This window comes from Camelus bactrianus, chromosome X (assembly GCF_048773025.1).
Source record: "Camelus bactrianus isolate YW-2024 breed Bactrian camel chromosome X, ASM4877302v1, whole genome shotgun sequence".
Taxonomy (NCBI): Eukaryota; Metazoa; Chordata; class Mammalia; order Artiodactyla; family Camelidae; genus Camelus; species Camelus bactrianus.
In genome coordinates, this window is record NC_133575.1 from 56,617,189 (window position 1) to 56,631,444 (window position 14,256).

Here is a 14,256-nt window from a genome sequence, read left to right on the forward strand (position 1 = left end):
AACTACAGAATGTCAAGGAGGAAAGGAAAGGGCAAATTCCCGGAGGATGCAAAGCAGACAGGGCAGGAAAACTGAGGTGGGCTTGGGGGTGGGGGTGGGGATCCTGGGGGCCCAGAACTGGAGAAGGGGCGCTAAGCAGTTTGGGAGGGGATCTGTGAGCCAGGCGGCTCCAGATTTTGGAAAGGGGCAGGGCCGGGAACCAAAGAGCGCCTCCCAAGCCGAAGGCAGTGGCTGACTTGAGAGATGTAGACAAGGAGGGGTGTGTGGCGAGTGGTGGGGGGTGGTGCGCTGTGCTGGGCAGGAAGGGGAGGCCTCTCTCCTGGCAGGAAGCTGTGCTCTACGAAAAAGAAGGAGGAGACTGCGGAGGTGGCAGCGGCTAGTGGGATCCCAAAGTGGCAGAGCGGCCGCCGTGGCGGCCGCCAACGGGAAACGGAGGGCCCGCAATCCTAGTGCTGGAAACACTGCCGCGATCCTCTTCGCCTGCTCCCTCTCCTGCTTGACAAGCTTCTCACCTAAGGATCATCCTTTCCAGCTCTTGCAAGCACCTGGCTCGTCCGTCATCTGCTGATCTTCCTTCTACACAGGCTCACCGCGGAGGCAGCAGCGAGGTGTCCAATTTGGGCACGTGAGGCCCGCAATCCCCGGCCTGGGGGAGTCTGTGCCCCCCGGCCTGGACAGTGTTGGACTCCAGGCGGGAGGAATTGGGGGTGGGGGGTGCCCTCTATTTCTTTGGCCCTAACCGCAACTCCCTCGCTCTAGCGTAGCCGGAACTAGCTGGGGAGGAAGGTTACTGCAGGCACGCAGCCAGGATGCCATGATTTCCAGCTTTCCTGTATAGCTTTCAGGAGAAACTTAGGCGCGGGTGCACGAAGTGCTCTAATTAGGAGAAAAAGTTCACCGTGCCATGCATTGAATTTATTTTTTCTTGATTTCTTTTCTTGTCCCGCCTTGCTACTCTGCTCCTCGCAGGCATGAAGACCCCATTCGAAAAGGCAGCAGCAGGGCAGCGGTCCAGGACAGACGCAGGACATGCCAGTGTGTCTGTTACCGTGATGAAGAGAAAGGCTACACACAAGAAGCATAGAAGCAGGCCCACCTCCCAGCTTCAGAGGAACATCGTGGGCTGCAGGATTCGGCACGGATGGAAAGACGGAAATGAACCTCTAACACAGTGGAAGGGAACTGTTTTGGATCAGGTACCTGTAAATCCCTCTCTGTATCTTATCAAATATGATGGCTTTGACTGTGTTTATGGATTGGAACTTCACAGAGATGAAAGAGTGTCATCACTTGAAGTCCTTCCTAATAGAGTTGCATCATCTAGAATCAGTGATACACACTTAACAGAAATTATGATTGGCAAAGCAGTGGAACATATTTTTGAGACAGAGGAAGGCTCCAAAAATGAATGGAGGGGCATGGTCTTAGCTCAGGCACCTGTCATGAATACGTGGTTTTACATTACCTATGAGAAAGATCCTGTATTATATATGTACCAGCTCTTAGATGATTATAAAGACGGTGATCTACGCATCCTTCCAGATTCTAGTGGTTCTCCTCTCACAGAGAGGGAGCCAGGAGAAGTTATAGACAGCCTTGTAGGCAAACAGGTGGAATATGCCAAAGAGGATGGCTCCAAGAGAACTGGCATGGTCATTCATCAGGTGGAAGCAAAACCCTCTGTGTACTTCATCAAATTTGATGATGATTTCCATATCTATGTTTATGATTTAGTAAAAACATCTTAGAGGTCATTTTGAAATTTGCCAAATATGTGAGACTTCGTAAAATCTGTACACACAAAAAGTCTTGATGGCTTTACAATTTGTAACAACTATCCTCTCCCTTTTTTCTTGCTTTTGTCTGGTAAAAAAAATTGGAACTTCCGCCCTCTTAGACATTTTTGGATGAGATTTTTTTGCCCATATCTCCAGCCTTTTTACTAGTTTCTCCCCACAGTAGGATGATTGACTTATTTAATTAGCGAGAAGGGTGAAGTCTGACACCCATGGGCCCATATTTTTATCTTCAATGGTGTTAATATTTTAAAGGTGGCTGTACACCTCTTGCCTCATTCTCTTGGGCATTTGGACAATCCGCACTCACTGAAGTGTAAAGGTTCCTGAGATATTCAGTGTGGCTAGCTGGGTAAGTGTCTTTGCATCCTCAACTCTCCCGTTAGGTAGCTTCAAAAGTCTGATTAGGGGAGTAGTAGGAAAACTCATTTTGGTCTCCTGCCCAAGTTGCATTTTAAATTCTAACTGTACTAAAAGTAAGGCTAAATTTGGCTCCCCTTCTGATTCTTATACCTATTGCTCAAAAGAGGTGTATTACTCGTAACTATTTGGCTCAAAATCAAAAGGGTAGTTATTTTGCATTTTAGAACATAAGCATAGGCTGGCTGAGAAACTTTACAAAATTGATAAGAGGGCAAGCATTTGGGAACCAAACTGTAAGCAGAGAAATCATTGTTGGTCATCAGTAGCACGAGGATCTCTGTTGTCTGCAATAGCTCTGGCTGGTACCTGCAGACATGGAGTGGGTTTTTACAGACACAGGCTGTGCAGGCAGATTTTAGCACAAGAGAGCTTTCCCAGCCCAATGGAGCATTAGGCCAGGCTCTCTGAAAATTTTTAGATTAGGTTTTAGATTTGACTCTTAGAGGACTTCTGAGTCCCAGCACATGAGCAAGGCTTTGCTAAAACTGAGAAAGGCTGAAAATAGGCTGCGCTTCCTTATAGGAACTGGTGAGCTCATTTATTATGGTGTCCTAGCAGGACTGTGAAACACATAGATTAGAATCAATGCTAGATGATCAATAGGCTTAATGATGTTCTAAGTGATTAATAATGTTCTAAGTGCTGGCATTGGTAGGTAGAAATCTAATAGATGTTTGTTAGTGTTTTGTTTTTCAACTTTACCCTGTTTCTTGGTTGGACTTAAGTAGTAGGTGAGCCCTACTTCAGCAGAAAAATAAATAATGGAATGGGCCTTGTATCTTCCATTATTGAAGGCATTAGTGAAGGTTAACCAAAGCCTAGGAAAGAAAGATTGAAAAATAAGCAAGATTTTAGAGAGAAGCAACTATCCAAAGCCAATGCTTTCTCACTGGGTTTCTGAAAAAAGCTCCATTATCAGTAACAGATGGGCCTTGGACTTCTGCAGATTTGGGGCTGGGACTCATGAAAGTACAATCAACTACTTGGGAAAATCTTCCAAATTAGTTTAAGTTCACAGATCATGGAGTCCAGACTATTGTCACAGACAGACTGGCATCCTGCTGAGGATGAAACCAAGAAGATATTACCTTCTCTCATGTTTTCTCTGTCTACTTTTCTTCCTTTTGATGCCACTAAGTCTCTGCTGAGATATTTGAGTGACAAGAGCAATTTAGGTCTGTATTACCCATTGTACTAGGTCATGAGGAAATAAATTTGCTTGAGATATCTGTCTTAGTGGCTGAGTGTTAGTGTCCTTTCTAATTTTTTGATGTGAGGCTGATACTGTGATAATCTTATGTCCTGTTGACCCTGTGGACTCTTAATGTATGGCATATATGTATGACATGCAATTGTGGGGTTAGATTAATTCAACTCCTGAAGTTCTGAAGGACATACACCAATCAAGAGGAAGACAGCCCAGGCTACAGCTGCTGAAGGAACCCCATGTCTGTCCAGACATGTTTGTGAGATCTGTATGGCTGACATCAGGAAAATAAGAAATTGGGAAAGGCAGAATTTTGGACTTTAATTCCTTTGGACTTTAAAATAGAAATTTAATTTGGGACATCCATTTTTCCCTTGGAGTTTAATAGTTGGCGTGGGTTTCATATAGTTCAAATTAAGGTGTTTTCATTATATTATTGATATTGTATTATTTGGAGTATTTTAATGCTATTTTGAGGGCTTAATCTCTGTAAACTATGTCAGATAATGTGGCTGGACATAATTATAAATTGGGGATAAATAGTGAGTGAGTTTTCAGCCTGGGGCATAATGTAGCCTTGGAGTTAATTAGTGTTCTATTCTGACGTATTTCAGAGCCTTCTGGGGCAAAAGCAGAACTGATCACCAGTCTTACACAAGTGGGAGCCTGACATTCCTAAGATACTGCTGGTCTCCCCCAAATGGGACAGCCAAGCCCTGTTTGTCTTGGGTGTTGGCCATTGTGGCTTAAGAGAATGAAAATGTATAAAGGTGTGATAGGATCTATCCTTTACCTCTCTCCATGTTCCTAACTCAAGGAAAAGAAGGGACCTGTGCCTCTCAAAACTATTTGGAAGAAAATTTCTACACATCTCCACTAGTCACTCATTCAGTCTCCCATATGGGAAGATAAATATCTTAGTGAAATTGAGAAAAGTGTTATTTATGGATATGCAACCTAGGTCCCTCTTGGCTCTTGAGCTTATTTCTCAGAGCAAGGTATAGGAAAGATTACAGTCCTTCACTACATGGCTGGGTAAGCATCTACTCTGTAGACCTCTCTCTCTCTCTTAGGTTGGGGGACCCATTGTCTTTACAGTAGGGGTAGAAGTTCATTTCAGGCTTAGGTCCAAAACATGTTCTCCAGTCCAGATCTGTCAGCAATAAAGCTGGTATCTATTTTTATTATTTTAAAATTTTTAATATATAAATCATTTTTGGACAAAAACACATGCCTCTGGTAAGAATCAAGCAGTACAAAGAGATAGAGAGTATATAAAGTAAGTCTCCTCCCTTCCTTCCCACCTTTGACTTCAGTCACCCAGTCCTACTTTCCAAAGGTAACCACTCTTACCAGTTACTATGTATTTTTCCAGAGATAATCCATGTATTTACAAGTATATTATGTATGTGTATATCAATTTTTAATACAAATTGTGGCATACTATACATGCTGTTCTGAATTTTGCTTTTTCACTTAATAATATATTAAAGCTGATATTTTAATCCCTCTTTTATTCCTGTGTATGTATTTTAGTTGGTTCAGAATCTGGAAGGGAAGGAGGTATGATTAATTCAGATCTTTAGGCCCCAACCTAATAAAATTTACATGTCCCTGTAAACCCACCATTTCTGCCAGGCAAATTTTTCTGACTAGTAGAATGTGAAATGTGTATAAACGTGATTAATTTTGTGGAAGGAACTCTGACAGAAGCCAGTATATTTTTATTGAGGGGAGTTAAAGGGAGAATCAACTATAAATTGAAGCTGTGGGAAAAATTAAGGTAATATAATCAGTAATTCAAAAATGAACAATCTTTTTTATTCCAGCTTGCATTGACGTCTACTGCTGTATGCAAATTTATTTGCCTTTTATAACAGAATGATTTTCTGCATATAACAAGAAACCCATTTGTTTAAGATTTAAACAGTTACCAAGCATTATTGATACATGTAACTAAAATAATCCAGAGGTTAGATGGGCTTCAGGCTCAGTTTGATTGGCACTCAGGCTCAGTGTCTGATTCGTTAGGATTTTCCCTCTTCTGTATGTCAGTTTCATTCTCAGGCTGCCTTTCCTCATGGTAGAAGAATTAGACCAGCAGTCCCAGGCTACAGCAGCTCCAGTATAAGGAAAGATAAATAATCTATATCCTGTGATGCATTCCTAACTGGCTTAGGTCACATACCTGGACCAGTCACTGAAATCCTATAAATGAAATGCACTGATTGACTTAGCCAGGATATGTGTTCTATCCCTGACCGCTAAGATATGTCTCCCTAGAGCCAAAAGAATTCCTAGTGAAATCAAATACATGAGGAGTGAATGCCATGAAACAATCACAAATGTCTAGTATAGCTTCTTCCTTTGGGTATTGAGCATCCATGGACACCTTTCTTCCCACATATCCACTTTAAAAAAAAATGCTAACATCTACATGTAGTGAATTTATGTCTTCAAAGGGGAAAAAACCTAATGTCTTATCCAGTTACTGTATTTAACATTAAGTTTAGGATCTCTAATTGATATGTGACATCTTCAGATCCATCATCCTAGCAGTCTGGTTACCTGTAGTTAAATTATAAACTACTCTTCACTCCAACATATGCTGCATACAATTGCAAAAAAAATAACCAAAGAAGTTTAATAAAAAGTACCACTTGAAGAAGACAAGAAATAGGAAACAATACACAGTAGTTTCTGTTTCAAAGCATATGTCATAACCTGTTAGACAAGGCCTCTGCTCTGGCAGTAGAATGAGTCTTCTGGTCAGCCAGCCTCTTTTTGTTCTCTAAGAGGGTCTCCCTTGGAGACATATCTTGGGTGGATACACTTTCTTTTGGATGAACAGTTTTGCCAGTTGTTCTGGGTTTAAATAATCAGTTTTTGCTGTTGTTGGCCAGGATTGCAGTTTCCTTAATACAGTAGTTCCCAAACTTTAGCACATATTAAAATCACCTGAAGAACTTGTTAAAATATAGATTGCTGAGGCCCACTAACAGAAATTCTAATTTAGTAAGTCTGGGGTGGAATCCAAGGAATTATATATTCTAACAAGTTCTCACAGGAAACTGATACTGTTGGTCCTGGGACCCCACATTGAGAATCACTGACTAGTAAATGTGCCAATTGAGTGAGGCCAGAATTGTTATTTCCTTAACTTACCTGATAATGAATTTACCTGGGCTACTTGCTAAAATATAAGTTCCTGAGCCTCACCTTAGTTGTAATAAATCAAAGTCTCTTGACAGGGGAGTACAGGGACCTGGAAAACCCTCTACTAGACATTCCAGATGAGTCTGATCATCATCATCAATACTGATTGGGAAACACTGGTCTAGGAAATTAAGCTTTTCTTGACTCCAATCATATTTCCTGGTAAGTCTGCCATCTCCTTGCCCTTGCTCTCACAAAGCTTAGTTTGGGGTAAATAATTCGGCTTTTCTAATCCTACAAATTTCCAAATTCCCAAATCTCTTTCAACTAGGATTTCAGGCAACTGGTAACAACAAAGAAACCAAAAAGCTAACAAAGCTCTATTTTCTTCCTTCACAGTTTTCAAATAGGCTAGTTTCCACCTTGGAGATAGTATGCTTGAACTTTGCCTAAGAAGCATGAATCTGAGAGCTCCAAAAGAGTATAGAATAGGAGAGATAATGAGATCAATAGAATGGGCATTAATTCCAGGCTCCACTAGCCCTGTAATTTTGGACTAGTGACTTAATCTTTTTTAAGCCTACTAGTGCAGGTAATAATCCTTACTTTATTTGGTTCTATTAAGAACTAAATGAGAAACAATATCCTTAGGATATAATAGTGCAGTGCAGGTACTTAACAAAGATGAATTCCATCTGGTTCCCAAGAGGAATCAGAAATTCTATTGTTGAAATTTGAGTTTAAATAATTCTTAGGATGTACATAGCTCCTTCCTTTCCTACTAAGAGCTTTTCCAGAGAGCTGATTAATCTTCATAACATTTCTGGGTGGCTAGGAGGGCAGGGTGTTATCCTATTTTGTAGATTCAATCATTCATTTATTCAACTGCTTTTTGATGAATTTGGCTAAGCGTAATGAAGGAGATAAATAAGTTCCATACTTTTAAAGAGCTTACATTCTCATAGAGGGAAAAAAGACAACAAAGATGTAGACAAATAACCTATATAATTTCTGGGAATGATAAGTTGTATGAAGATAACAAAGGAAAGCAATGGGATAGAGAGCAACTGAAATAAGGGAGCTACTTAAGGGAGCTTAGTTACAAGCTAGGGCTTGTCAGAAAAAGGCCTGAGTGAATAATTGAGCAGATAACTGAATGATGAGAAGTCAACTTGTGCAACAATTTGAAGGAAGAGTGATCTAGAGAGAAAAGTTGAAAGGCTAATACAGCTGAAATAATTTATTAGTCATTACTAATTCAGTCATGTGTTTAATATTGAGGCTCATTATTTTTCTCTACTGTTTTATACAGCTGACTGTGTCACTATTGTTCCCTGGTATTTTTTTTTTTCTTTTTGGACATCAAAGTATATTACAGACAACATGTTTGTATATTTTTTCAATTGTGTCCCTGATCCTGAATTTGGGGTTGGGAAAGAAATCTGCCCTGTTTCCATTTAATCAGTGACTTCTTAGTCCCTTAATTTCACCTCTAGGATCAAGCATACACTACAATACATTCGAGCCATTTCGTTTATATCATTCATCACTAGAGGGTGATGGGTGGGCAAAAAGCATTCTTGAATACCTAGTATGTAACAGATACATATTAATCTTTGCAGTATACTGTGTGCTAAGTGTTACTATCTTCATTTTATAGACAAGGAAATCAAGCTTAGAGACAAAAAGGATATAAGGGTCACACAGCTAGTAAGAGTGCTGGACATGAACCTAAGTCTCCTGATTCCAAGTGCTATTTTAATTATTATTTTTTGCTAACATTTGCTTAAAGAAATGGGAAATAAGCAAGAGAACCAAGGGAGAATTAGATTTATAGCTGTGGTTTTCCTATTCTTCCATCTCTGTCACCGTCTAGCAATAAACACTTTGTTCCTACTGTTATTTATTCAACAAATTTAATTAGCACCTATTTTGTTCCAGGCACTATAACTAGGAACTTGGGATATTTCAGTAAATAAAATAGTCAGTGATCTCTGTCCTCATGGAGCTTACATGTAAACAAGAGGAGCTTAGCAATAAACAATAAACATAATAAGTAAATAAATTACATGGATGTCAGGAAGTGACATTGTGAACATTTTGTTTGGCTTGAATAAAAAGAAAATTAGAATAGGGTAAGAGGAGCAGTGGGTTGCAATATTAAATAGGGCGATTTGGATAGACTTCATGGAGAAGGTGATAATTGAGCAAATAAATAAAGGAAGTCAAGGAGTTAGCCAAGCATATAGCTAGGAAAAGAGTGTTCCAGGCAAAAGGAGCTGTTAGAAGAAAGGCCCTCAGTTAGGTCATTGGCGTGTTCAAAGACTGAGAAGGCTACTTTGTCTAGAGCTACATAAGTGAGGATGAGAGACATAGGAAAAGTCAGAGAGGTAATAAGGAACTAAGTCATAAAGGCCTTGTAATGCATTGTAGGGACTCTGTATGAAATGAAGAACCTGTCACACGTTGGGTTCCCCAGGAAGAAAACTCAAAACAAAGTTAATCCCTCAGAAAATTTATTAAGCAATGCCTTTAGGGTCAGTACCTGCAGAGGAAATGAGAAAGAAGCAGGAGCAACAAGGGAGAAGTCAGGCTCTGATAAAGATTCAATGACAGTGTCAGCCACAAACTCAAACACTGATCAATCATTATATATAGGCTACTCTGGGAAAGGATGTGACCTTCGACAAGGCTGTTTTCTTCAGCTGAGGCAACCCTTAAACAAGGATGACAACTGAAGCTGGGGTAGTAAGTCTGTCAGTGAAAGGGAACCTGGGTGATGTATCTCGATGTCTACAGAGCCGCAGATTTTGAGCAGGTAATGAACCTGATTTACTTTTTTTAAAGAATCTCTCTAATGTTTTGAGTACAGGCTATACACAGAATCAGTGATACCAGTTAGGGTATTACAAGAACCCAGGTGTGAGCTGACAGTATCTGAAAGGTAACAACAGAGGTGGTAAGAAGACTTTGAATTTTGGATATAATTTGAAGGAAGAGTTTGAGAAGGACTGGTATGAGTTCTTCTTTGTATGTTTGGTAGAATTCCCCAATGAAGCCGTCTGGTCCTGGACTTTTATTTGTAGGGAGGTTTTTTATTGCTATTTCGATTTCCTTTCTAGTGATCGGTTTGTTCAAGTGTTCAGATTCTTCTTGATTCAGCCTTGGTGGACTGTATGTTTCCAGAAACTTGTCCATCTCCTCTAGGTTATCCAGTTTGGTTCCATATAGTTTTTCATAATATTCTCATATGATATTCTGTATTTCTATTTTATTTGTTGTAATTTCTCCATTTTCCTTTCTTATTTTGCTAATTTGTGCTCTCTCTTTTTTCTTCTTTGTGAGTTTGGCCAGAGGTTTTTCAATTTTATTTATTTTTTCAAAAAACCAGCTTTTGGTTTGATTGATCTTTTTCTATGGTTTTTTAAATCTCTATTTTATTTATTTCCTCCCTGATCTTTATAATTTCCTGAAAAGCCCCAGGATTTTCTCACCAATTGGAAGTGGAATGTGAAAGAAATAGAGAAGTCATGGTGGCTCCAATATTTTTGGACTAAACAGCTGGAGGAATGGAGTAGCCATTAACAGAGATGAAGAAGGCTGTGGTTTGGGTAGGTATAGAGGGGAGATCAGGGACTCAGTTTTGGAAAAGTTGACTTTGAGATGTTTTTCAGACATCTAAGTGGAGATTTTGAGCAGTTACTGAATATTTAAGTCTGCAGTTCAGAGGATAAGTCTCACTGAGCTGGATATATAAATTTAGGAGATCCTGTGTATAAATGGTATTTAAAGACATGGAACTGTATAAGATCACCCTAGAGAATGAGTGTACATAGAGAAAAGCATATGATAATGGTCAGAGCCCCAGGCCACAAAGAGATTAGGGAGAAGATGAGACACAAGCAAAAGAGACTAAAAGGTGGAAGTTAAAGAGTGTGGTATCATGGAAGTCCTTCCTTCTTAGTCACCCACCTTCACCCTAAATCTCTTTCTGACAAATTATTTACATTCCATCTCAAATGTCATCTGCAAGATGATTTTATTTTATTTTTTTTTTTTTTGCTTTTCAGCTCCTTTGAATAAAACTGCCCATCACCAAGAATTCGTACATGACATTCTTTTCATTGTATCAAAGTAATGTGTTGACCAATCTAAGCACCCTTGGCTTGTTCTTTCCTAAGATACCTCTAAAGCTAGAAAGATTTTGAGGGACAATGTGGTTTCCCCAACCTCACACCAATATTATGAATGAGACCAGCAGACTAATAGCAAACACCTAGAAGGTAAGAGGTTTATTTTTTAAATCTCTTTTATCCTACAACACAGCAGAAATCATGTGGATTACATAGGGTCAGTGTCACAGAAGAGAGTGTTTTAGTCATAGGGAGATAGGGGAGATGGGCAGCCAAAGCCTTGCTCAAATCTCAGTTAACTAAGCACAAAGAAGGAAGTCAGGGCCAGTGAAAAAGAGCTGAGACCCTATTATATCAGTCCTTTGTATTATATACACAATCAAGCCCTACCTAGATGCTATAATTCAGTGATTTGGCTATTTATACCACTATTTAGCTATGTAACAAAGAATATTTCTGATGAAGATGGCACCAGCAGGGTTCTCAGTAGTCACAACCCACACTGGCATAGTACTGATCTTGGAGAGCCCTCACCCATCCCACCCACCCAGGTCTACTCAAGCTGTTGGTTCCCATGAATATTTGATTGATCCCATGGATATTTATTGATTTATTATTTGCTGGATATTAGTTGATTCTCATGGATATATTCCTTGGCTATAAGATCTCCCTTGCTTAAACAGTGAGGTAGACAAATCATTGTGCATACACTGTCAGAATCAGCCAGTAATATAATAATTCATATCATTCTTGGCCCACTCTTTTCTAAAACTTCATATACCTGGGATTGCCTCAGTTCTCCTGAGTGAGATTGTGACTATCCCTGATGAAATTTCATTCTGCATATGAAGAGGAGGAGGAATTGAGGAATAGTGGGACAGCTGAGGAAAGAGTAGAGAGCCTCACAGTTTGCTAATCCACATATCTCTTCTCTCTTGCCCTCCTCCCCCTTATTCACCAAAGTGTGAATGTCCTCCACACCAGCTATGGTGGGGAAAAGAACAGATGCCTCAAAGTTGACTATGTTGAAAATTATCATCTTGGACAAGGAAGGACAGGTATTGGAATGAATTTTAATGGATCAGTATTCCATCTAAAATTGATAATGCCTCTTAAAATAAGTGGTTTCCCAAAGTGAAAGAAATGCAATTTATAATTTGGCATGATAAATGGGGCCACTGAATTATGTGACTGTACTATATAATTCACCTGGAATGAAGACTCCTTTTCAGCTTAGCATCCAAGTCCCTTCATGACCTGACTCTTCCCTCTTTCCAGTTTAACTATTTACTACTCCTGCACTATTGACTACTGTTTCCTGCTCCATATGCTCCAGACAATTTACCTCAACATTCCAAGTTGCCTCAAATTCCTTGACTTTTATACTTGCTGTTCCTCCTGCCTGGAATGTACTTCTGCTGCTGTGTGAAAGTATGCTCAATTATTCAGGACTTATTTAAACATCTTACTTAAACATATGAAGTCTTTCCTTAATGCCCCAGCATAGTTTATTGCTCCTGCCTTTGTATTCACATAGCCTCCATCCCTCTGTTACAGTATTTACCACAACCTCTTGTCCTCCCCAGAATGGTATCTTCTCTGTGAGGTTTTCAGGGGCAACAGCTCCGTCGTCTGACTCCTCTTCATATGATAGACGATGCCCAGCACAGCCAAAGTTTCTTCTGGAGCATCAGAGGATATTTTTGAGCTAACTGGTTGGCTAAGACAGGCAATATTGGCTCTGGGTCTTTTTCTCTAAAAACAAGAAGAAAGAGAACTTCCATGATAGTGTACAGAAGCACTGGGGAGAGAGAAAGCTGAGGTGATAGTAAAAATCTTATGGCCATTCTCTCAGATGATATTGCCAGCCTCTCTATGAATTCAGAAGTTTGCCTCCTTTTTCCTATGAGAATAAATTGAGAAGGGAAGTTGCAGGCCTCCCAGATCCCATAACCAATCAGCAGTGGGGTTGGAACTCAAACTCTGGGCTTCTGACATCCCCTTAAATGTCTTGCTCCAGTCTCACTAAAGGTTTGTCAATTTTATTTATCTTTTTGAAAAACAAGCTCATAGTTTCCTTGATCTTTTCTCCTGTTTTTCTGGTCTCTATTTCATTTATTTCTTCTCTGATTTTCATTATTTCCTTCCTTTTGCTAACTTTGGTATTGGCTTGTTCTTCTTTCTCTAGTTCCTTATTATTCAAAGTAAGGTTGTTTATTTGAGATCTATTTCCTTAATATATGCATTTATCACTATAAACTTCTCTCTCAAAACTTTTTGTGTCATCCCTTATATTTGGTGTGTTCTGTTTTCATTTTCATTTGTATCAAGATTATTTAAATTTTACTTTTGATTTTCTCTTTGACTCACTGATTGTTCACCAATGTGTTGCTTAATTTCCACATATTTTTGTATTTTCCAGCTTTTCTCTTTGGTTGATTTCTAATTTCATATCATTGTAGTCAGAAAAGATAGTTGGCATGACTTTAGTCTTCTTAAATTTGCTAAGACTTGTTTTGTATCCTATCATATAATCTATCCTAGAGAATGCTCAATATGCACTTGAGAAATGTGTATAGTTATGTTGCATAGAATGTTCTATAACTACCTTTTAGATCCATTTGGTCTAATGCATGGTTCAAGGACATAATTTCTTGTTGATTTTTCTCTCTGGATCATCTATCCATTGCTGAGAGAGGGGTACTGAAGTCCCCTACTATTATTGTGTTGTTGTCTATTTGTCCCTTCAGATCAGTTAGTGATTGTTTAATATATATAATTGCTCCAAAGTTGTGTGTATGTATATTTATGATTATTATATTTTCTGAATATATGAACCCTTTATCATTAGAAAAGAACATTCTTTGTCTCTTGTTATCATTTTTGGCTTAAAGTCTATTTTGTCTGATATAAGTATAGATATCCTTACTTTCTTTTGGTTTTCTCTTGTATGGGAACATCATCTTAAATCCCTCCATTTAAGCCTATGTATTTCTCTAAAGTTGGACTGAGCCATTGATAGGAGGCATGTAGTTGGAGCTTGTTTTATAAATCTAAAGGCCCTTTCATTGGTGAATTCTAGTCATTTATATTTACAGTTATTGATGTGTAAATCTTACTAATGCCATTTTATTGTTTTCTATTTCCATTGTTTCTTTTTCCTTCTGTTTCTGTCTACCTTTGTAAATTGGTGATTTTTTGTGATACTATGCTCTGCTTTCCCCTTCTTTATGTACAAATGCTGTAGGTTTTGTTCCATCATAGCCATAAACCTCGCATAGATAAAAGTCCATTTTAAGCTGATAACAATTTAATGTCAGTTACTTTTTAAATTGTCACCCTTTTCTATATATATCAGAAAAAAATGAAAACACTAATCAAAAAGATACATGTTCCTCAATGTTCATAGCAGCATTATTTAGAATTGCCAAGATATGGAAGCAACCTAAGTGTCCATCAATAGATAAATGGATAAAGATGATGTGGTGTGTGTGTATATATATATGTATATATATACATAATGTAATATTACTGTCATAAT

General features: G+C 38.9%; 1 protein-coding gene across 2 annotated transcripts; it reads left to right on the forward strand.

The window, feature by feature from the left end:
• The first annotated feature begins 259 nt into the window (after positions 1 to 259).
• Positions 260 to 4,942, forward strand: SPIN3 (spindlin family member 3). 2 transcript variants are annotated; one of them, XM_045512846.2, is made up of 2 exons: positions 261 to 608; positions 970 to 4,942. In XM_045512846.2, the coding sequence occupies exon 2, from the start codon at positions 972 to 974 to the stop codon at positions 1,746 to 1,748; it is 777 nt and encodes a 258-aa protein (XP_045368802.2). In that variant the 5' UTR covers positions 261 to 608; positions 970 to 971; the 3' UTR covers positions 1,749 to 4,942. The 2 variants fall into 2 exon arrangements, with proteins under 2 accessions (XP_074215586.1, XP_045368802.2); XM_074359485.1 differs by having other exon boundaries at positions 260 to 4,942.
• The last annotated feature ends 9,314 nt before the right edge of the window (positions 4,943 to 14,256 follow it).